The sequence below is a fragment of the Lemur catta genome, chromosome X, assembly GCF_020740605.2.
Source record: "Lemur catta isolate mLemCat1 chromosome X, mLemCat1.pri, whole genome shotgun sequence".
Classification (NCBI taxonomy): Eukaryota; Metazoa; Chordata; class Mammalia; order Primates; family Lemuridae; genus Lemur; species Lemur catta.
This window is the reverse complement of record NC_059155.1, coordinates 54,295,646-54,319,338: the sequence shown is the minus strand read 5'-3', so window position 1 is coordinate 54,319,338 and position 23,693 is coordinate 54,295,646. Positions and strand designations below refer to the sequence as shown.

The 23,693-nt window shown below is 41.4% G+C and overlaps 2 protein-coding genes across 11 annotated transcripts in view; one reads left to right on the top strand and one right to left on the bottom strand.

The window, feature by feature from the left end:
• Positions 1-17,051, bottom strand: part of PFKFB1 (6-phosphofructo-2-kinase/fructose-2,6-biphosphatase 1) — a 58,963-nt gene extending 41,912 nt beyond the window's left edge. Inside the window, exon 1 of one of the 8 annotated variants that reach the window (XR_006731703.1) lies at positions 12,411-12,803. Coding sequence is in view for 7 of the 8 variants with exons in the window: in XM_045538447.1 (XP_045394403.1) it covers positions 12,411-12,507 (97 nt within the window). In the remaining variant the exon portion in view is untranslated. Of the gene's footprint in view, positions 1-12,410; positions 12,815-16,875 lie in introns of those variants that run through there. The other 7 variants (XM_045538445.1, XM_045538442.1, XM_045538447.1 and 4 more) reach the window with 7 other exon arrangements.
• Positions 17,052-18,797: 1,746 nt separating this feature from the next.
• The window catches only part of APEX2 (apurinic/apyrimidinic endodeoxyribonuclease 2), an 8,267-nt gene continuing 3,371 nt past the window's right edge, over positions 18,798-23,693 (top strand). The window contains exons 1-5 of one of the 3 annotated variants that reach the window (XM_045538927.1): positions 18,798-19,056; positions 19,882-19,965; positions 20,637-20,817; positions 21,366-21,512; positions 22,245-22,314. In XM_045538927.1, the coding sequence (XP_045394883.1) occupies positions 18,900-19,056; positions 19,882-19,965; positions 20,637-20,817; positions 21,366-21,512; positions 22,245-22,314 (639 nt within the window). In that variant the 5' untranslated portion in view covers positions 18,798-18,899. Of the gene's footprint in view, positions 19,057-19,881; positions 19,966-20,636; positions 20,818-21,365; positions 21,513-22,244; positions 22,315-23,693 lie in introns of those variants that run through there. The other 2 variants (XM_045538928.1, XM_045538929.1) reach the window with 2 other exon arrangements.

Sequence of the window (23,693 nt, the reverse complement as noted above, 5' to 3'; positions counted from 1 at the left end):
CAACTGGAAATCCCTATATAAAAAATAAACCTCAATACCTAAACTTTATGCAAAAAGTAATTCAAAATGGATCATAGGCCTAATTATAAAATGCAAAGCTATAAAATTCTAAAAGAAAACATAGGAGAAAATCCGTATATTGGACTTGGCAATGAGTTTTTAGTTACATCACAAAAAGCACTATCCATAAAGGAAAAAATTGATAAATTGAACTATAAAAATTTAAATATTTTTATCTACAAAAAGTATTTAAATAAAAATTTAAAAGCACAAGAGAACAAAAGAAAGAAACGCCACACATTGGAAGGATATATTTGCAAATTACATACCTGGTGTATCCAAAATACATAAAGAACACTTAAAACTGAATAAAAGAGAAAAACCTAATTAAAAAGCAATCATAGAGAAAAGACAGATTACCTAACAAGAATAACAGTTAAATTTGCAGTTGACTTCTCAACAGCAATAATGAAAACCAGAGATAGAATAATATCACTAAAGTTCTGTGATAAAATAACTATTAACCCACAATTGTATATTCAGAAAATTCTATCTTCAAGAATGAGCATGCAATAAACACATTTTCAGGCAAACAACTCTGAGAGAATTTATTCCTACTAACTCCTCAATAAGAGGGGTTCTATGGAATGTACTTAAGAGAGAAGAAAAATAGTCCCAGAATAAAGGGCTAAGAGGCAAGAAGAAATGGCAAGCAAGTAAAGTGGAAAACATGTGGGCAAAACTAAGTCAACATTGACTTAAGAAACAACAACAATAAAAATGCCCAATTTGTGGTTTATAAAACAACCAAGGGACTTCTGGTTTCAGTTCCAAGAATTTGAAGTTCTTCGTGTCATTTTTTTTTTTTTTTTGAGACAGAGTCTTGCTCTGTTGCCCAGGCTGGGGTGCTGTGGCATCAGCCTAGATCACAGCAACCTCAAACTCCTGGGCTCAAGCAATACTCCTGCCTCAGCCTCCCAACTAGCTGGGACTACAGGTGCACACCACCACACCTAGCTATTTTTTTCTATTTTTAGTTGCCCAGCTATTTTTTTTCTATTTTTAGTAGGGATGGGGTTTTGCTCTTGCTCAGGCTGGTCTTGAACTCCGGAGCTCAAGCAGTCCTCCTTCCTCAGCCTCCCAGAGTGCTTGGATTACAGGTGTGAGCCACTGGACCCAGCCCTGTCATCTTTACAATAAGAATAATTTGGTCAAACTGAAAATCAGTGACTTTTCTGGGACATATCAGAGAACTGTGGTCATAGAGAAAATTGTCACCTTGAAATATGCAGAGTCAGACACTTTCAGAAAGAGCATCTGAGATTTGTTTACCTTAGCAGAAGGCACTGGATGCCAGATGCTAGTTAATACTTAGATACTATTAATATAAACAACTTTACACTTATACATGTAACTACTTAGAATATATAGACCAATTCCTTGAAAACCACAACCTCCCACAACTCAACCAAGATAAAATAGACAATTTGAATAGTCCTATAAACATTAAAGTAATTTAGATCAAAATAAAATTCCCAGAAATAGAAATCTCCAGACCCAACTGCATGCACTTGCAAAGTTTACTACACTTTAAAGAAGAATTAACACAAATTTTACACAATCTCTTCAGGAAAACAAGAAAATGAGAGAACATTTCCAACTGATTTTATGAGGCCAGGATTACTCTGACACCAAAGCCAGACAAATGGAGTACCAAAAAACCCCCCAAACCCCTATAATCCAATATCTCTCATGAACTTAGATGCAAAAATCCTCAACAAAATATTGGCAAATAGAATCCAACATTACATGAAATGAATTACAGTTGACCCTCTGTATCTGTGGGTTCCACATCCATGGATTCAACCAATGGCAGACTGAAATATTTTTTACCAATAAAAATTATACAAATAAAAACCAATACAGTATAACAAGTATTTACATAGCATTTACATTGCGTTAGGCATCACAAGTAATCTAGAGACGATTTAAAGGATATGGGAGGATGTGTGTACACTATATGCAAATACTAGGCCATTTTATATAAGGACTTGAACATCCATGGATTTTGGTATCTGCTGGGAGTCCTGAAACCAATCTCCTGCAGATACCAAGGGAAGACTGTATATGCAATGATTAAATGGAATTTAGTCCAGGTATGCAAGGCTAGATCAACAATTAAAAAATCAATTAGTGTAATCTACCATATTAAAAAACTGAAGAAAACTTTATTAATTCACACAGACAACACACTTCACAGAACCCATTATTTATCAAAATTCTCAGCAAGTTAGGAATATAAATGAATTACCTAAACTTGATAAGGAACCTCTACAAGACAAAACAAAACAACTATCACCAATATTATTACACTTAAAAGTGAAATACTGAATGTTTTCCCCCTAATGTAAGGACCAATGTAAGGATTTCCACCTTCTCCACTCTTTTGACATAGTACTGAAAGTTCTAACCACTGCAGAAAGACAGTAAAAGGAAATAAAAGGTATCCAGTTTTAAAATAATTTTTAAATATTCCCTATTTGCAAATGTCATGATTACCTATACAGAAATTCCCCCAAAAAACTATAGAAATTCCTTGAACTAATAAATGAGTTAATCAAGGATACAGGATATAAGATCAACACACAAAAATCAATTGTGAGACTTTCACTTCTGGTATGACAACATGAGGAGCCCTGACGGTTCATTTTCCAGTGAAACAAGCTAAGCTGGAAAAAATTACAACAAAACAACCTTTTAAAATTAATGGAATATAGCATGTGAAGAAATGTTTATTCAAGAAAATCTACTAAAATTTAGTAAGAACAGAGTCTGTGATACTTCTTCCATGTCACTACTGTCCCCAAGCTTAGCTTGACGGAAGTTCCACTCAAGGTGTATATAATCAAGATGAAGTTCGTTTCTCCTTAGAGAGAACTTCCAATCGATGACATGATATCTCACTGTGAGGAGCAAACAGCCAGCATTTTGTATTCCCTCTAGCTCAGAGATGCAGAGGCTAAATTCCTGGCAAATGTGGCAGAGGTTGAGACATCCATTCCTCCATCCAGTCCCTACTCATAGAATGGAGGCTATATGCCAGGTGCAGCAGTCTGAGATTGCTGAGGTCCTAATCACCCTCACTCCAACTTGCTCATAAGGTAAATTCCACACCAGGACAGGCAAAGTGAGAAGACTAGAGGCCACTGCCTCATCCAGCACCCAGAGCAGTGGCTCAGGGAGTATGCTCATGGAGAGAGGCAATCTGTAAGACAAGAGAGCTCTGAAACTCCCCCCAAAGAAGCTGATCTTATTTTAAACAGAGTACAAAGAAGATCAGACCTAAGGATGCTCTCAAAAACTACAGGTGCACTTAACTAAGGGCAACAAGCTAAACCATAGGCCAGCTAGTTCACCAGAGAGAACCAGAGAAAGAAACAAGTAAGAAGAGCTCTTCTGGGGCAAGAACAAACCTCAAACACTGACCTCAAAAACTACCCCTGCCAGAGTTTAATTGCATAAGGCTGCTGAGCAATGTATGCCTCAGGGCATTGCCAAAAAAAGAAAATAGAGCAACCAGCTAATAATTAGTGGAGCCTGGAGTGTAATACCAAATGGGCTCATAGCTTAATAGATTGAGAAAAGCTATGCCTTCCAAGAAGCAACACCAAAGGGCTCACACTTCAGGGAAATATACATCACTAAAATAGCCTAGCCAAGTCAAAAAGCAAAGAGTTATACTGGGGTAAGGAAATTGAAACCCATAGGAACATAAAATTATATAAAATTATAATTATAATAATGTATTGTTGAATTTTTAGCATATACAGATATAACATGTGTGAAATAATAGCACAAACATAAGATGGAATAGAGCTATATAGGAGTAACATTTCTATATCTCATTGGAATTCAATTAGTATAAATCTGGAACAAACTCTGATAGTTAAGATGTATAGGAAAAGCCCTAGAGCAACCACTAAGAAAAAAACCCTCAAATATATAATAAAAAATCATTAAGTGAATTAAAATTTTAAACTAGCAAATACTCATTTGATGCAAAAGAAAGAAATAAAGGAGGAATAGACGAAATAAAGACAAGAGCTATATAAAAAACAGAATCTATATCAATAATGAATTAAATATGAATGGATTAATCAATCCAATCAAAAGGCAGAAAATATCTAATTTAATAGAAATATAAACAAATAAGATGTATCTGTATGCTGCCTACAGAAGATACATTTTAGATTCAAAGATACAAATAGGTTGAAAGTAAAAGAATGCAAGTAATACATTATGCAAACAGCAACCACAAGAGAGTTGGAGGGGATACATATCAGACAAAATGGATGTTAAAACACATTACTAGAAACATATAGGGACATTTTATAATGACAAAATGGTCAATCCACAAAGAATATATCACAATTATAAATATATATGCCTGGTCGGGCATGGTAGCTCACGCCTGTAATTCTAGCACTCTGGGAGGCTGAGGTAGGAGGATTGCTTGAGCTCAGGAGTTCAAGACCAGCCTTAGAAAGAGAGAGACACTGTCTCTACTAAAAATAGAAAAATCATATGGGCATTGTGGTGTATGCCTGCAGTTTTAGCTACTCGGGAGGCTGAGGCAGGAGGATCGCTTGAGCCCAGAAGTTTGAGGTTGCTGTGAGCTAGGCTGATGCCATGGCATGCTATTCAGGGCAACGGAGTGAGACCCTGTGTCAATCAATCAATCAATCAATCAATAAGACTAACATCAGAGCCTCAAAATACATGGAGCAAAAACTGACAGAATTAAAGGAAGAAATAGATAATTCACTGACAGTAGATGGAGACTTCAATACTACTTTTTCAATAATGGATAGAACATCTACAAAGAAGATCAATAGTGAATTAGAAGACTTCGACACAAACTAGTCCTAACAAACATCTATAAAACATTCCTCCCACAAACAGCAGAACACACATTCTTCTCAAGTGTACATCATTGTCTAATATAGACCATATTCTAGGCTATAAAACAAGCTCCAATAAATTTGAAAAAATTGAAATCACACAAAGTATGTTCTCCAATCACACTGGAGTAAAATTAGAAATTAACAACAGAGATAACTTTGCAAAATTCATAAATATGTGAATTTAAAGGAAACAGAAAAAAGGATATAATAAGGTTTAGAGGGGGAAATAATGAAATACAGAATAGGAAAACATTAGAAAAAATCAACAAAATAAAAAGTTCTTTGAAAAAAATTAACAAACTTGACAAACCCCTAGCTTGACTGATCAAGAAAAAAAAGAAAACTCAAATAAATAAATTTAGGAATAAAAGAGGAGGCATTACTACTGACCTTACAGAAACAAAAAGAAGTATTAATATAAAGGAATATTATGAACAACTGTATGCCAACATGATAAATGATTTGCATGAAATAGACAAAGGATTAGAAAGATACAAACTCCCAAAACTTACTCAAAAAGAAAAGAAATCTGAATAGATCTATAACACAAAGAGATTGAATAAGTAATGGAAAAAAATTGCCAGAAAGAAAAGTCCAGGATTAGATGGTTTAACTGGTAAATTCTACCAAACATTTAAAGACTTAATACCAATTCTTCAAAAGCTTCAAAAACCAGAAAATAGAACACTTCCCAACTGATTTCTTAAGGCCAGTATTTCTGTGCTACCAAAGCCAGATCAAGATACCCGAAGAAAAGAAAATTATAGAACAATATCTGTTATGAATATAGATGCAAAAATCCTCAACAAAATACTGGCAAACTGAACTCAGCAAAGTATAAAAAGGATGATACACCATAACCAAGTTAGATTTATTATAGGAATGCAAAGTTTGTTTGGCCTCTGAAAATCAATTAATGCAATGCACTGCATCAATAGAACAAAGGATAAAAACCACATTATCATCTCAATAAACACATAAAAATGATTTGAAAAATTAAATTCCCCTTCATGATAAAACTACCCAACAAACTAAGAATAGAAGGAAAGTTCCTAAACCTGATAAAGGACATGAATGAAAACCACACAGCTAATATCACAGTTAATGGTTAAGTGACTGTTTTTCCCCTAAGATAAGGAACAAGAGAAGGATGTCTATTTTCACCTCATCTTTTCAACATTCTAGTAGAGTTTCTAGCCAGGGTAATTAGAGAAGAAAAAGAAATAAAAGGCATCCAGATTAGAAAGGAACAAGAAAAATTATCTCTATTTGCAGATAACATAATCTTGTATAATGAAAATCCTAAGGAATACACTAAAAAAAAAAAAAAAAAAACTACTGGAACTAAGGAATGCACCCAGCAACGTTGCAGGATACAAGATCAACATATAAAAATCAATTATATTTCTATAAAGTAACAATGAGCAAACAAAATGAAATTAAGAAAAGGAATTCTATTTTCGATAGCATCAAAAACAAAATGCTTAAGAGAATACTTAAAAGAACATAAAACTTAAACTCTGAAAACTACAAAACGTTGAAAAAATTAAAGACCTAAATAAATGCAACAACATCCCATGTTCAGGGACCTAAGACTTAATGTTGTTAAGACAACAGTACTCCACAACTGATCTATAGATTCATTGCAGCCCCTATCAAAATCCCAGATGAATTCTTTGCAGAAATTGACAAACTGATCCTATAATTCATATGGAAATTCAAGGGGCCAAGAATAGCTAAAACAATCTTGAAAACAATCTGAAAAAAAAATTGGGAGATGCACATTTCCCAATTTCAAAATTTACTAAACACTATAGTAATCAAAACTGTGTGGTACTGGCATAAAAACAGATGTACAAACCAATGGAATAGAACTAAGAGTCCAGAAATAAACCATTAAATTTATGGTCATCTGATTTTCATCAAGGGTGCCTAGACAATTCAGTGAGGAAAGAAGAATCTTTTCAAAACCATGTTGCCAGGACAACTAGATATCCACATGCAAAAGAATACAGTTGGATTTCTATCTCACACCATAAGCAAAAATTAACTCAAAATAAATCAAAGACCTAAATGTAAGAGCTAAGAATATAAACTTCTTAGAAGAAAACCTAGGCATAATTTCTTTGTGACCTTGTATACTACAACATGAATTAACCTTGAAAATATTATGCCCAATGAAAGAAGCTCGATACAAAAGGCCACATACGGCATGATTCTACTTATATGAAATGTCCACAACAGGCAAACCCATAAAGACTAAAAGTATATTAGTGGTTGCCAGGGGCTGTGGGGAGGGGAGACTCGGGAGTGACTCTAAAGAGTATGGGGTTTCTTTTTGGCATAATGAAAATGTCCTGGAATTAGTGACGATGATTGCCCAATCATGTGAATATATTCAAAACCACTGCCTATACACCTTTTTTTTTTTTTTGAGACAGAGTCTCCCTCTGTTGCCCAGGCTAGAGTGAGTGCTGTGGCGTCAGCCTAGCTCACAGCAACCTCAAACTCCTGGACTTAAGCAATCCTACTGCTTTAGCCTCCTGAGTAGCTGGGATTACAGGCATGTGCCACCATGCCCAGCTAATTTTTTCTATGTATATATTTTAGTTGGCCAGATCACTTCTTTCTATTTTTAGTAGAGACAGGGTCTCGCTCTTGCTCAGGCTGGTCTTGAACTCCTGACCTTGAGCGATCCTCCTGCCTCGGCCTCCCAAAGTGCTAGGATTACAGGCATGAGCCACTGCACCCAGCCTCTATACACTTTAAAATGTTGAATTTTATGGTGTGCAAATTATATCTCTATCAAAGCAATTTTTTAAAAAGTATAAGAAAATATTATATATACCAGGCAAATAAATATTAAAACATTAATGTAAATAAAGCTAATATGTAGGTATATTAATATAAGGAAAAAATTGATTATAAGGTAAAAACACCAGTAATACCAGATTAACAGGTATTACCAGAGATAATTTCCTTACACACTGATAAAATATTTAATTCACCAGGAAGATATAGCAATTCTAAATTTGTTTGTAACTATCTACAAACTTTCAAAACTAACAAAATTACAGGGAGACATTAACAAATTTTCTATATCAACAGGTAGTCAAAACCCCAGAAGAATATAGAACATTTGAGCCAGGTTAACAAACACGACTTCATTGCTGTATATACTACACTAAACGCAATGGTAAAATGCATATTCTTTTCAAGTGCTAGTGGAACATTTAGCAGAATTGTCCATATGTTGGTCCATAAAGCAAATTTCAACAGATTTCAAAGAAATGAAATCATACAAAGTTTGTTCTCTGACCAAAATGGAATTAAACTGGAAATGACAAGGGCACTGATCTATCAAACAGAAGCTGGCTCAAGGGCTGGCACCAAGTACTGGAGGCCACCTGTGTGCCAGGCATTAACCCTTTAGTTGCTGGACAAAAACCAGTAGGTCCCAGTAGTATTGGGAAAGGGACTGAGATGCCAGGGCAACTGAATAAGTGATGGTGAATAAGCAAGCCTGGGGCAATGTCTATTTATCAAATGGTCTGGAAATATTTTTTAAAATTTGTAAGGTCATACAATTATGCATCTGTGGAATAGCATTGAATGCTTATATTAGAAAAGAAGAAAGTCTGAAAATTAATGAGCTGAGCATCCAAATTTACAAGTTAAAGAAAGAACAACAGAATAAATAGAAAGTATAAGAAACAGAAAAATGATAAGAAAAATAATAAAACAGAAAATAAAGATATAACAGAAAGGATCAAAAAGCCAAAAGTTGATTCTTTTAGAAGAATTATAAAAGTGAAAAACTTCTGGCAAGATTGATCAAGAGAAAAAAAAGAAGGTACAAATAAACAATATTGGAACAAAAAGAGAAGATATAACTGCAAATGCAACAGAGATTTAAAAGATACAAAGATAAAAACTTTATATAAATAAATTTGAAAACTGATGTGAAATAGAAAAAGTCCTAGAAAACTGTAACTAAACAAAGCTGACTTAAGTAGAAATAGCAAACGGAAATGACTCTATAATTATTAAAGAAATTGTATCAGTTAAAATATTAAAGGAGACATCAGGCCTAGATGGTTTACCCGGAAGTTCTGCCAAATATTTGAGGAACAGATAGTTTCTTGGACAACCTCTGCCAGAGAACAGAATGAAAGGAAATAGTTCTCACCTCATGATATGAGGTTAGTATAACCTTGACACCAAAATCAGACAAGGACAATGTAAGAATGAAAAATTACAGGTCAATCTCATTCTGGAATAAAAAATGTTAAAATCCTAAACAAAGTATTTGTGAATGAAATCCAGAAGTTTTTAATTATCCCAGGACTGCCAGATTAGTTCAACACAAGAAAAACTCTGATGTAATAAACCACATTAACGGGTTAAAATAGAAAATCAATATGTCATACTAAGATGATACAGTAAACATACAGTAAACATGTTTAATAAAATTCAACATCCACTCATCTTTTAAATATTATATTGGCAAACTAGAAATAAATGGGAACTGCCTTAACCTGTTAAATGATATCTACCCAAAAAAGACAGCAAATTTACTTAATGGTGACACTTTAAAAGCATTCTTTTTAAAATCAGGATCAACCAAAGAATGTACATTATTAACATTTCTATTCAACATATACTACACATCATGTGCACATGTATGTTAAAGATGGGTGATCTTGGCAGTTTATTAGTATAAAAAAAGAGATAAAAAGTGGTTTGGAGGGGGAAAATGAAAGCTGTCATTTACATACAAATTATCAAAACTAATAAAGTTTTGCAGGCTTGCTAGTTACAAATTCATTATACAAAAAATTACATTTGTACACATTAGCAACAAACTGCTATAAAACATACTTTTCTAAGAAGGTACTGTTTACAGTAGCAACATAAAATAAGCAAAAAATTTTTACAATGATGCACAAGCACTTTATAGGTTAAACTATAAAACTTCACTCAAATAACATAAAAAAAGTCTAATTACACGGACAGACATACCATGGTTAGGGAAGACTCTGTATCACAAAAATGGTAACTCTCCTCAAATTGATTTACAGATTGAATGTAATTCCAATCAAAACTCCTGTGTGTAACTTGAAAAGTTGATTCCAAAATTTATGAGGAAGAGCAATGGGCCATGAATAGCTAAGACACTTATAAGAAGGACAAGATGGAGGGACTTGCTCTACCAGGATAAATGTACAAGAATGTCCATTGACCTCTCATTCATAACCCAAAATTAGAAACTACCTAAATGCTCAACAACAATAAGATGGATAAATAAGCTGTGGGATATTCACAAGAAGAGTAAACGAGCTACAACTACATGCAACAATAACATGAGTGGCTCAAATAAACATAATGTTGGATGAGAAAAGAACATACACAGCTGTTGAAGCACTTTACATAAGTTAATTAATTTGATCCTCAGAACAACATCAGTAAATGATTGTGTGTCCTCTAGAGAGGGTGCTCCAAGAAAAAGGTGATTCAGACCTTTCTGGGATTAATAACCTGGCCTCCCCAGCAGGAGGTGAGGCAGACATTGCCCAAGGCAAAACTTGGCAACCCCTAAGTTTTCTGCAGCTGTGGTCTGATGAAATTCAGTCAATCATTAATGAGTGACTGTCTTGTGCACACAGAGCCTTATTCTTGCCTATGGTGAGTGGTAGAGCGGAAGTAGCACAGAATACCATTTACTGAGCATCTGCCATGTGCCAGGCTCAGGGCTCAATACTGGGGATATGATGGTTACTTAATAAGACCACAAGATCATACACCTACTTTCTTGTTTAAATAATGAAAAGCAACATTTACTGAGTGCCTAATATGTGCTGGACACTCCTGTAAGTACTTCACATGCTTAAGCTCATCTAATCTTCACAACACCACCATTATTAACTTCATTTTTACAGGTAAGGAAACAGAAACCCAGTGAGGTTAAGAGAGTTGTCCAAGGTCACAGAGGCCGGATGTGGCAGAAATGGGACTCAAATCTAAGCAGTCTGAATCCAGAACCTCTGAATCAGTAATCCCAACAACACTGGGAGGTATATATTAATCCTGTTTTACAGTTGAGGAAAATCAGGTTCAGAACTAAAATAAGCAAAGATTTATTTTGTGCCTTCTATGTGACAGAGACTATATTAGGTGATTTATGTATATTATCTCTCAACTTGAAAGACACAGTTCCCAAGGATATAAGGGTTCTAACCCATGTATGCAGAGAGTGATTTGCCTGCTTGTCAGCTAAGCCCATAGCCCCTTGGAAAGGACCAAAAGTAGATGGCTGGGTGGGGGTGGGATATAGCTCTCAGTCTCCAGGCTCCTAGATCTCTAGATGAGTGAGTGAAACTGCTGGTGGAGAGAAGGAAGAACAGGAGGCTGGTTTTTTTCTCTGTTGCTCCATCCACACCCTACATCTTAAACACTATATTTAATATCCTACATCTTCCTGGATCCTCTAAGCAATAGCCCTGTTCCCCCTAACAGCCCTGAGCCTGGTTTTCCTCTAGCATTAGCAGAGTGGAAACTTGGTCAGCTGGTCTTTGGGGTGTCTGGGTCCCACAGCCCACAGCTGTCTTATCTTCACCCACCTTATGGCTCCTCAGGCCACAATCCTTGGGCTGGAAGCACCTTGACCCACAACTGTCCTCTGTTATCTATGGAAAATGTTTTTTAAAAAATATTTATAGGTTTTATTTGCTTCTTCTTTGCCCTGGCTCTTTCTTAAATTTCCAAAGTGAACATCACTCCAGCAGGCTAGCCCTGAGAGACTGAGTTTCGTCTTCTCCCTCAAATCCCCAGAGCAGCAAGAGGGTCCATGTGTGCCAAAAAGGCAACACAGGAGATAGGACATCCAGCCTTTTCCCTAACCCATGCAGGTACAGACTGAGAAGAGGCTTGAGAAAGGGGAGGAGCAATACTGACCAGTGACATGGTACTGTTGTGTATTCAGCACCTGTCCCCTGAGAGACAATGCCAGGAACCATCACCTTATTTCACTCAGGCATTGAGTCAGGCAAAGTCAATTACCCAGACATTTCACAGAAGTCACCAAAATGAAATATTCTAGGATAGCACTGAACAGTCCCAAACTAGAAACATTAAATTCCAAGCAAAACGCATTCCAAATAAGCTCTGGATAAGAAAGGAAAAGTTCCCAAAGATCCCTCTGATTAAGATGGTCTTTATTTAATCCTCCTTTCTCCACCTTCATCTCTTTCTTTCCATCTTTCTCATTCTTTCCTCACCTTTTCTGACATTAGCCTCTTGTTATCCTCCAGCTACTTCATCCAGCTGCTCATCTCTTCCACCTTTTAGGTTGGGGTGGAAGTGGATGGCAAGGGGGTGCATCTTTTGCTCTTCTACACCCACTCTACCACCACCACCTTGAAGCCCATGGAAATAAACCCCACTTACAGCCCCTTCTCCGTTGCAGCCCGCTGCTGCCGCTGCTGTGTGGAATCCAGATCTTCTGCAACCTGGTTTGGGTGAGCTCTCCCATCTCTCGAGACATCTTAGGAGTCGCAGTTAATGACACTACTGACCACAAGGTACCAGGCCTCACTTCCTATCTTTCCAGCTGTCCCTTCTCTTGATGTGGCCACGGCAGCAGGTGGACAGGGCTGGGGCAGGGGGACACACTGGGCTTCTGAGCCCTCTCACAGCCTGTATCCAGGTCCCTATCCTCTTTCCTCTGGTCCTATGCTGCCTCTGCTCCTGTACATACCAGTGGGGGCTTGGGTGCAGAGAGCGAGAGGTTGGGCAGAGGTCAGCAGAGGCCTCTGAACTCCAAGGGCTGTGTACATAGGAGATAAGTTGGAGCACAGCAAGGAAGGCAGCCAGCAAGACAGCCCAGGTTTGGCCAGTCACTTCCCTCCAATGAAGACAGGACTAGTAGAGTATGCAAATAAAAGACCAAAGATCATGTGCTTACATCCTGTGTGGGGTAGGGAGGCAAAGGTGATGGTGGTAGGTCTCAGCAGATTTCACAGCTTTGAAATAAAAAACAGGCCCAAGTAAAATGTCAAGCTCCAACCCAGAAACAGAGAGCCACATCAAAAATGCACAGTTCCCAAGGACACAAACACAAAGTCCCTAATGAAAAATGCAGTGTTTTGAGCTAGCAATTAAAGGACCAAACTGGAAGTGGAAGGTCCACTGCCTCACTGCTCCCCCCACCCAAAATGGCATTGCAACCCTTGTCTTCCCCTGGATTCTGCTGCCTTCCCTGCCACAGGGCCTCTCCTACCTAAAATGTGCTGCCTAGGGCACTCTTGGAGAGATGGGCACTATCTGATCATCTTTATAATCTCTCTAGCCAAGGCTAAATAAGTCGGAGTAAACCTGACACCTCAGGAAGAGGAGTGAGTGCAGCCATTGCCGGAGGGAGAGATGTTAAGCAATGCCCACGTGGCTGCCAGCTGCCAGCAGATGCCCTAGGAAGAACGGCATCGTGATCTGATCCAAAACCTGGCTAAAGTTCCTCATGCCAGGCAGTTGGGATGGAAGCTTAGGAGGGTGAAGACTGCACCAGGGAGAGTGTGGGGAGCAGGGAGCAATGGCCTCAAAGTAGGACAAGTCCATAGGTCAGAGCCATCCAGCCTAGATGATTCCACTACCACCCCCTGCCCGCCCCTCCTCCCACTGTTTTGAGGCTTTTAAGTGTAGAACTGAAGTAACTGCACAGCTTGCCTGGAAGAGGTCCAAGTGTGCTGTTACTTCTTTCTTTTGCAAGCCTCCCACCCCCTGATGAACCTCCAGTGATTGGCTATGAGGAAGCTCAACTTTCTTCCACTGAGCTGGGCTACAGGAGGGCAATCTCTTGGGGATAGAAATCTCCAATCTCTGCCCTCGAATGCTCTCAGCTCCACTTTGCCTTTTACGAAGTTGCCTAAAATACATTCACAGAGCCTTAGTATACATAAGGGTCAGATTCCCTCCAGTTGCTGTGTATAAATCATACCAGACTTTCAATATGTTCCAGAGCTCACCTATCTAAAGGAAACTACTGAGGCAGAGGATCATGGTGGTTAAGAACAATGGGCTCTGGAGCCATACCACCTGAGTGGAATCCCACCTCTGCCCCTTGCTAGCTATGAGACACTGGGCAGAAAACTGAACTTTCCAGTGCCTCAGTTTTCTCATCTGGAACATGGGAGTGATAGGAGTACCTACCCTCTTAAGGGTTCTTGAAGATTCAATGTGGTCATACACGTAAAGCACCCTGGGAAATGCTAAAAATATATTACCTAACGCTGTTATTCCCTTTGTGAAATAAAATGATCAATCACCTCTTTGACTAACCTGCAACTTCTACTGTAATGCTGAGCATACAGAAACGCTCAGTAAAGGATCTTGCGATATTATGTAAAAGGGTTAACATTTGTAAAACGCAAAGAGCTCCTATGAATCAATTAGAAAGATGAATTCATTTTTACTCTTGTGCTTTTGTGTAAAGACTTATGAGATCATTTCATCTTATCCTCTCAAGTAAGAAAACTGAGGCCTAGAAACATTTTCCTAAGGTCATGTAGCAAATCAGTGGCCAAGTCAGGAGCAGAACACTGGGAACCTAATTTCTGCCAGTCCAGGGGTTTTCTTTGGTTAATTGATCAAGTGAGCTTGATTTAAGAATGTGGTCTTCCAGGTTAACTCAGAACCTCTAGAGTCTCAGAACTAGGCTTTGGAAGAGATACAATTCTTTCAATTTTAATGTCTCCTAACTGGTATAACTCTGTTAATGCTAATTATCTTAATCATAACCCTTTTCATGTGTGTTTTTCATCACCCACAAAGCAACAACATTTCCCTTAACCTGAAAAACATGCTCACTAGTCTCACAGGGAAACTGAGGTGTGGGGAGGGGAAGTGGCTTGTTCAAGGTATTCTAGCTAGTCACTTGAATGCCTCTTCTATGTTTACAATTTTGTCCTCATGACCCCGCCAAGAAGCAGAAAGATAATTTTAGCAGTGGGAAATCTGAGATAGGAGGCTAGCAGGCTTTTGACAAGGTCTGAAAGGGTAAACCTGGGGTCCAGGCTTGAAAACCTAACTTAAAACTGCCTGGAACTAGCTATGAGACAACTCATGGCTATTACCAATTCTGATCCTAGAAGCAGGAGAACAAAAAAAGCTTTATGGAAAGGCCTCAACCTGGTACTCAAGGCTCTTCTCAATCGAGCCCTAACCTTGTCCAGCCATGTCTCTCAACCATGATGCTTAAACTGCACCACCTGAATCACTGGGCCCCAAAATACACCACGTATTTTCCTGCCTCTGGGCCTTTGCTTAGCCTGGAATGCCTTCTCTTCCCTTCCATTCTCAAACATGACTCACTCTTCAAGATGTGCTTCAATATTCACCTTCTCTGGGAAGTGATCCCTGTATCCTTGGGACAGGCTTTGCTTTGGTTCTTGTAATGCCCACATGCTCCTGTGTATCTGAACAAGTATTCACCAGTGTTTTCCTGTTCTGCTTCTCCACTAGACTGTGAGCTCGTTAAGGATAGAGACTGTATTTCAGTGATCTGTGCTTTGTGTTTCTAGTGTTCAGTGCAGGCCCTGGCTCAGAGGACCAAGGAGACACTTGCTCAAAGGGTGTTTGTACAGTCTACATCTCTCTGCCATAGATGAGATGAACATGTGGGCAAGTAATCCCAGTTCAACAAGGTAAATGTTATAACAGAGAGCTGTGCAGGGGATTGGATGAGGGAAATAACTTGATATGAGGTAGAAGGTAGCATGTAGAAAGGTTTCTCAATCTTGAATTGGGAAGAACAGGATAAGCAAAAGAATGAAGTCCCCTCTGAAAAGGGCCAATGAACTAGTGGCAGAGAACGCGTTCACCCACTATCAGATTCTCACTTAAGACCAAGAGCTGAGCTGTCCAAAATGGGGCTATCTCCAGGGAAGAAAAACATATAGTGTGACTTCCCAATGCCCACAGATCCTGACCCCCCAAAGTATTGGGTGTGTGTGTGTGGGGGGGGGAATCCCATTTAAAGCAGCATTAAGACAGTACTGATGGGTAATAAAATCACAAATTAGGTCTCCTTACTGGTAATTCTCAGAGTATGTGGGTGTGAATGCATTTGTGGAGGGCTAGGGTGGGAAGAGAGACTGGTCACACGCTTATAAGCCACATACATGTATATGAGCATCAGGCCTTCTGTGGCAGCATCCTAGGATCCACTTCCTTCTCAGCCACTGCCCTGGTACACCATCTCCCCACTATTTTCTGTCTCATGCCTGGGCCCCAAAGCTCACTGAATCCTAGTCCTAGGAAAAACTCTCCACAGACCATAGTCATTCAGGGAAAAGAGCGGCCAGAGAGTTGTGGTTGGTATTGCCTATGGAGGCTATATACAAAAAGCAGGATCGCTAATCTCAGACAGAGCATGGAAGTCCTGAAATGTCTCCAAAGAGTTTTGGTTCCTGTTCTCCCACCCCTCTTGATCTTCAGACAGCTCTCTGAGGGAAGTAGGCTAGGGACTTTGATTTCCATTGTACTGAGGCAGCTACTGATGCCCATAGAAGCTGGAGAGCTTGTTCAAAGTGCCACATCAAATCAACCCTATTTTATATGCCAGTGGGGAGGTAAGGTATATAATCTCAATCACTCAGTTCATTCAAAACTGGACTAGACCAAGTTGGATAGACCTCCAAAGGTGCTAGGGAATTACCCCTTGGGCCAGTGTCCCACAAAAGGAGGCCAGAATGTATTTAAAAAAATAGATAGATTAGACATAGATATCCCCAACTTTCCCATATCCTTTAATGCACATTTAAATCGACCATCTAGGCAACAAAAACTCTTCAGAGAGCCTGAAGAATGGATATGGATTTGTGTAACTCCTGTCTACTTTTCCTTCTTTCTCACCTACCTTTTATCCTGAAGGCTTTTTCTTCCATCGCTAATTATCCAACACTCGGTTCTCTTGCATTTACAGACCCCCAAAGCAGGTCCAGCGGGTGGCATCAAAGAGGGAGCTTGGAGGCGTTCGTTGGTTCCCTGGGAAAGCTGAGGAAGTATCCTTGTTAAGGAGTGTGTGTGTGTGTGTGTGTGTGTGTGTGTGTGTGTGTGTGTGTGTGTGCTCTGTTGAAATATCAGCTGTTGTAGTTGCCAAAGAAATTCCTGAGCCACCCGGAGCCTTTTCTCTTCAGTCCAACCATGTGTTCACCTTGCCCCAAAGGTCAGAACTAATATTAACAAGCCATGGCAGAAATTAAAACCAGCTATAGAGACAGGCAAGATCTGAATTTCCTTGGGGGTGAGTTTTAAATCAGCCTTCAGTGTAAATGGGCATAGTCTCTTACTGGAAAGCAATTTGGCAATATGAAGCAAGAGCAATAAAAATGTTCATTTCCTTTCTCCTAGTTATCCCACTCCTGGGACTCGATGGTGAGTCAATAACCCCCAAAGCGTGAAAAAGCTCAAGACATACAAATGTTTATGTTAATTACAGAGCTATTTTCTGATGGCAACAACTGGTAGGTAACCTTTAAGTCCTCCAGGAGGAAAAGAAGTTCACTGTGTCTTTTCTATAGCTACTGAGGATGATGGCTCTAAGGCTGTGGAATTCTGGGGGAAAAAATAAAAATAATTATGCTGCAAGTCTGGGTGAGGAACCTAAGTTATGCTTTTCCCTGGACATTAGCATGCCCATTATTTCTATATTTGTGCTCTCAAAAACAAGCCATAAGCCTGTTGATGCCGTTGCTATTGCCCTTTGTTTTTCAGTCAACAAATATTTATTGCCTCCTAATATATGCTGTGTCCAATATTAGGGGATGGGGCTAACAAGATGAATCAGACATCGTCATTGCTGTCAAGTTGCTGGCAGTGTAGTGGCAATAGAAATAGAAATCAGTGGTAGCTGTGCGTTGTGCATTGTGTATTGTGCCGTGACAGAATGGACCATAGGGTGCTGTGGGGGCCCAGAGGAAAAGACCTAACTGGGGAGATGTGTGGTCAGTAAAAACATACTCAGGAAAGTAACTTTTGAGCTAATATGGTTTGAATCTTGGCTCTGACACTTCTGTGAGACTGAGGTGAATTCACTGAAATTCTCCTCTTACTTAGCCTCAATGCCCCTTACTGGGTTGTCCTGAGAATGAAAGGAGATAATGTATACAGAGGAGCCATGGATACATCGGAGACAGTGCTGCTCGGGGTCTTAAATTCTCTGGGCCGGGATTTTCCTTATCTGAGAAATGGAGCCAAGAGCAAGTATGTGTCTGGCCACATTCTTCCGAATGCTATGAGGCCCAAGAAAATATTAGCTGCTGGGCGGGTTTGAGACAGTCTCCTCTTGTCTGTCCCCTGCCCCAATAAAGCCAAAGGCCCTCCTCCTAAGTCTTATCCCAGTAGTGAGGTTCTCAGCATTCCTTCCCTCCTCTAACTGCAAAATTCCCCTCGTCCCAGCCAATGCGAGCACACAGCCCCAGCTACTCCTGGGGCGCAAGCGCCACAGCCGTCTGCGCCCTTAGGTGGGCGGTCCGTCGCGCTGGGGGCGGGACTTCAGCCAGTGCGGTTCCGCCGCTTAAAAAGTGGGGAAAATCCCGCTTGTAAGTAGCCGGAAGCACCAGGGGGACTTTTGAGCAGGGAAGAAACGCGGTCTCAGCTCTGTGAGCCAGCGTGCGGCCGGAGGAGCAAGAGCCCGACTGCAGACCTTCCTCTTGCCACTCATTCCTTCTAGGTATCCGCCCCTTCAGCTTCCACCCAGTTCCCCTTCCCGCCAACGAGAGCTGAGAAGCTCGAAGCCCCGCCCCGCGTATGTTTCGTGGCACGCACGAGAACGCCAGCGCAAGCGCGCACGGGAGGCGGGGCCTGGACGACTTCCGAGCGGCAAGCTGTTCGCTCGCGCCTTGTTTGGCCTGGGCTGGGGGGGTGTTCTAGTTTGCTAAGATGTTGCGTGTGGTAAGCTGGAACATCAATGGGATTCGGAGCCCCATGCAAGGGGTGGTATGCCAGGAACCCAGTAGCTGTGCCACCATGGCCATTGGGCGCATTTTGGACGAGTTGGATGCGGATATCGTCTGTCTCCAGGAAACCAAAGTGACCAGTGAGCACTCAAGAATCCAGGATCCCTCTCATACTTTCCCTTTCCCGCTAACTTTTGCTCCCTGCCCCATCTCATTTCACTTTCTCATTTTCCTATTCTTAGAGTCCTGCCCTTGCCCTACCCCCTTAAGCTCCCATTCCACCCTAGCAAGATCCCCTAATTACAATTTCATCTCCTGTCCTAAGCAGAAATTTAGTTCCCTCCCCCTCGACACTTCCATATCCACTCAGAGTCCCATGTTTTCTCTGGCCTCAGTCCCTCGAGTTTCCCTCCCCCAAGTCAGACCTCTCAATTCTCCATCCCTGCCCCCAGCTCGGATCCTTTAATTCCCACCCCATCTCTCCTCCCCAGCTCAGAGTCCCACCTCATCTACCACCCCAAAGACATCCTCTAATTTCCTGTCCCTCCTAGCCCCTTCTCAGACTCCTTAATTCCTTCTCCCTCCACTCCCCCCCCCCGTTTTGATCCCCAAGTTTTCTCTCTCACCTCCCACCCTTAGTTCAAATTCCCACTTCCCTCTCCCATATCCCCATTTCCCACCCTCAGCTACCTCCTATCACCCAGACCCCCAGGCTTAGCTCTGATTCTCTCTACCTCAACACTCCATAATCTCTCCCCCCTCCCCAGTCTTCTAATTCTGCTATCAGTTTCCTCTCTGACTTGTCTTATCTTTCTGGCTCCTCCTATAATCAACGATGCTTCATTTTCCTTTGCAATTCTGTCTCTGATGTGTGCAAGGAATTATCCTACAACTGTAATTCCAGGCTTTTGTGTGTACTGGATCCTAGTTTTACCTCTGACTTAATCTTACATTTTTTTCCCCAGGGGATGTGCTGACAGAGCCCTTGGCTATTGTTGAGGGCTATAACTCCTATTTCAGCTTCAGCCGCAACCGTAGTGGCTATTCTGGTAAATGGGGCTTTCTGGGGACTTTAAATTAGTGGTGGAGGCAGGTAGAGGGAAAGGGTTTCCAATATTTGATAAGGTAATAAGAAATTTAGACTTTAAGTTCACAGAACTAAAGCCACATATTAAGTTATGTTAAGTATAGTTTTTATGTATAAAATTTTCCTATTGGACCTTAGGTGGTTGTTAATTGTGTGAACTCTGGAGCCAAACTGCCTGGGTTTGAATCATGGCTCGCTTCCTAGCTGTGCACCCTCTGGCAAGTTATTTTACCTCTTTGTGCCTCAGGTTATTCGGCTAGAAAACGAGGATAATGCCTACCTTTTAGGGCTGTTACAAGGATTAAATGAATTAGTCCATGTGATAATAATAGCTAATACTTTTGGGGCACTTACCATGTATTAATGTAAAACACTTAGAATGTTAGCTGTTATTATTCTGTGGCTTTTTTAGATGAAGGAACTGAGCCCCTAGGGTTTAAGTAGAGTTGCCTCACACTCTAGGGAGCCATCCATGGCCCTTGGGTTGGGAGAGTTGTCAATGCATAAAAAAATAAAGAACCACACTTTATGAAGATGACTCAGGTGACCTGTGTGGGGACAATTGGAGTGGTACAGGCTGTGCAACAGGCTGTTGGCTTCCAGATCTACTTAGAGTACCCTGTCTGTCCCCAGGTGTAGCCACCTTCTGTAAGGACCGCGCTACTCCAGTGGCTGCTGAAGAAGGCCTGAGTGGCCTGCTTGCCACTCAGAAAGGGGATGTGGGTTGCTATGGAAACATGGATGAGTTCACCCAAGAGGAGCTCCGGGCTCTGGATAGTGAGGGCCGGGCCCTCCTCACACAGCACAAGATCCGGTAATAGGCCATGTCCCCCTGCCACTGAGTGCTGCTGGTGCTACTCTATATGTGGAGATTCTAAGGCTCGTAATATAAACGTGTATTCACCATGGAGAAGTTCCCAAATTTGCCTTTCCTGGTGTCTAGTCCTATCTAGGCTGCTCAGTATGTGACCCTGGAAAATCATGTTCCCCTCTGAGCCTTGACTTCCCATCTCTACAGTGTGGGGGCTGGCCTGGTGGTCCAGCTCTTATTACCACAGACACCTCAAAAGCAACTTAGCCAGTGCTGAACTCTTTGCCCCAAGTTGCTCTCTTTCTGGGTGTCCTCTTTGTGAATGGTAGCACCACTACCTGGTTTACCTGTGTCATACCAGATGCACCTCTCCCTGCATTGCCAGTAGGTAGTCCGTCCCCAAGTCCTGTATATGCCAGCTCATTTGTGTCTTTCTAACCCCTTCCTTCTCTTCCATCCCACAGGCAACCATTAAGTGGAAGCCATGTGGTGTGGGGAGGGGAGGGGAGGCTTGAAACTAACCCCTTTTGGGGGATTTCTCTTCTCCCCAGAACACAGGAAGGGAAGGAGAGGACCTTGACCCTAATCAACGTGTACTGCCCCCATGCGGACCCTGGGAAGCCTGAACGGCTGGCCTTTAAGATGCGCTTCTATCACTTGCTCCAGATCCGAGCAGAAGCCCTCCTGGCGGCTGGCAGGTACTGCAAGCCTGGGCAGCAAGGCTCCACTTGACATGGGTGCCCAGCCGTGTGTCATGCTCCATTGGAAGAGGTGTGGAACCTTTGTCTTTGAGTCTTTCACAGCCTAGTTGCAGGCACTGGTATGTCCACCTGAATAGGCCCTGCTCTCTTAAGAGCTGTGAGGATGAGGTAAAGCAAAACAAACATGGGTTTTGTACCCTGTGCGCCTATCCAGCCTCCTGCTCTTACTCATTGTGAGCCCCAAGGCTAGTCTCGCCTTTGTTTTCTCCTTTGTCAAATGAGCATATGAATTCGTACCTCACAGAATAATTTTAAGGATGAAATGAGGATGGCAAAGTACCTGGGAGCAAATGAAAGTCTTATTCCAGGAAGGGATGGGAAAGTGAGGGTGGGATAGAGGAATCAAGGAATGCTTCCTAGAGGAAGTGGTGCCTGAGCTCAGCCTTGAAGGATGAGAAAGATACCATTAAGTAGTGAGCAGTGAAGCAGTCATGTAGAACAGAGAACAGTGTCACCTTTTGAGATCAGAATTGGATTGGTGAGGTATGAAAGGCAGCAAGGTTGTGGTAAGATTGGAGCGGTAGGCTGCTCTGAGTAGCTGTTAGCGAGGAAGCCTAATGTGGGAGGTGGCCTTTCTGAGCTCTTGGGCCCAGGAAAAAGTATGTGGGCCAGGACTACTGTTTCCCTTTATTGAATGTCTAGTTGATAATCCCATGTTGTATTTTTCAGCCATGTGATCATTCTGGGCGACCTGAACACAGCCCACCGCCCCATTGACCACTGGGACGCAGTCAACTTGGTAAGGCTCCCTCTAGGTGCCTGGCTTCACTCCTGACTATGGTTCTATTCACCCAGCTAACCAATGCTGAGATTTTGGCCCAGAGGCAGCTTCCTTTATGAAAAAGCAGAGATTAATTTGAAATACTATTCTTGTAGTACTGAGGATTGCTCATTCATTGAGTAGACATCACTGACCCTGCCCTTGCCCTGGCCCTGAGCCATATGCTGGAGACTGAGTTAGGAGTCAGATCCAGCTCTTGGCCCCTCGGAACTCTGTGACTGGTGGGCTACAGACATGTGGCCAGCCAGTTATAGAATGGTATCCTTAGGGCTCAGACACAGATGGCATCCTAGGAGGCTAGGGGAGCTCAGAGATGGGATTCCTAGGTGAACCTGGACATCAGGGCAGATAGCTGAAAATGGCTGAACCTTAAAAGATGAGTACAACAGAGATTTGGGGTGGGGGAAGCAAAGCATTCTACCATGGGCAAAGGTTTCAAGGTGAGAATTTGCCTGGTGTGCAGGGGGGACTGCAGGTCCCATTCTTGTTAGAAAGGAGGTGGGTGGCAAAAGGTCAGGCTGAAGAGTCCTTTGGGGGCCAGATTTCAAAGGCCTTGAATCCTACATTACCTTGGTCATTTCCCTAATACTGTTTCCTGCTCATGGACCTTCAGTAATGTCCATTTACCTCTGTGATCCAGAGAAAACATGGAAGCCTGGCATTTAAAGTTCCTTTTAGTTTGTACTCCATCTCCATTTCCATTCTCAGTATCCCTACCCACTCTGTTCATCCTCTCCAGATAGGTTATCTCCTCTTTACCCATTGCAAAAGCTCTTCTCATTCTGGCGTTTGTCACTGTGCCCCAAATTTGTGGACATCCCTGCCCTTCTGTCTTTTTTCTTATATGAACCCTCATCTCTAAGTCCCTCTAGGCCAATGGTTCTCAACCCCTGACTGCATATTAGAGCAGAAATATCAATACCTTAGCATCAGTCCAGACCAATGAAATCAGAATTTCTGGGCATAGGGCCAGGGTAATGGTATGTTTTAACAGCCTCCAGGATGATTTTATTGTGCAGCCAGGCTTGAGAACCACTGCCCTAGAATCTACAAGCCAGTTCTCTTCTTGACCTGCCTCACAAACAGCGGTGATCAGTAACTTATGCTGGCACAGTCTCACTGAGCACTGGGCTTGGTTCAGAGGATGGGCCACGGGAATAGTCCTTGATTAGTTTGTAGAAGAGCCACATACACATAGATGTGGCTCCCAGGTAGGAAAATGAGCTGAAAGGAGAGAATGGCGGTGGTGGTGTAGGGGACAGGGGGTGAACATGACAAAGTACGAGCCTTCAGTCCCCCCATTGCCTCATTCCTCATCAGGCATTCACTCCATCTGT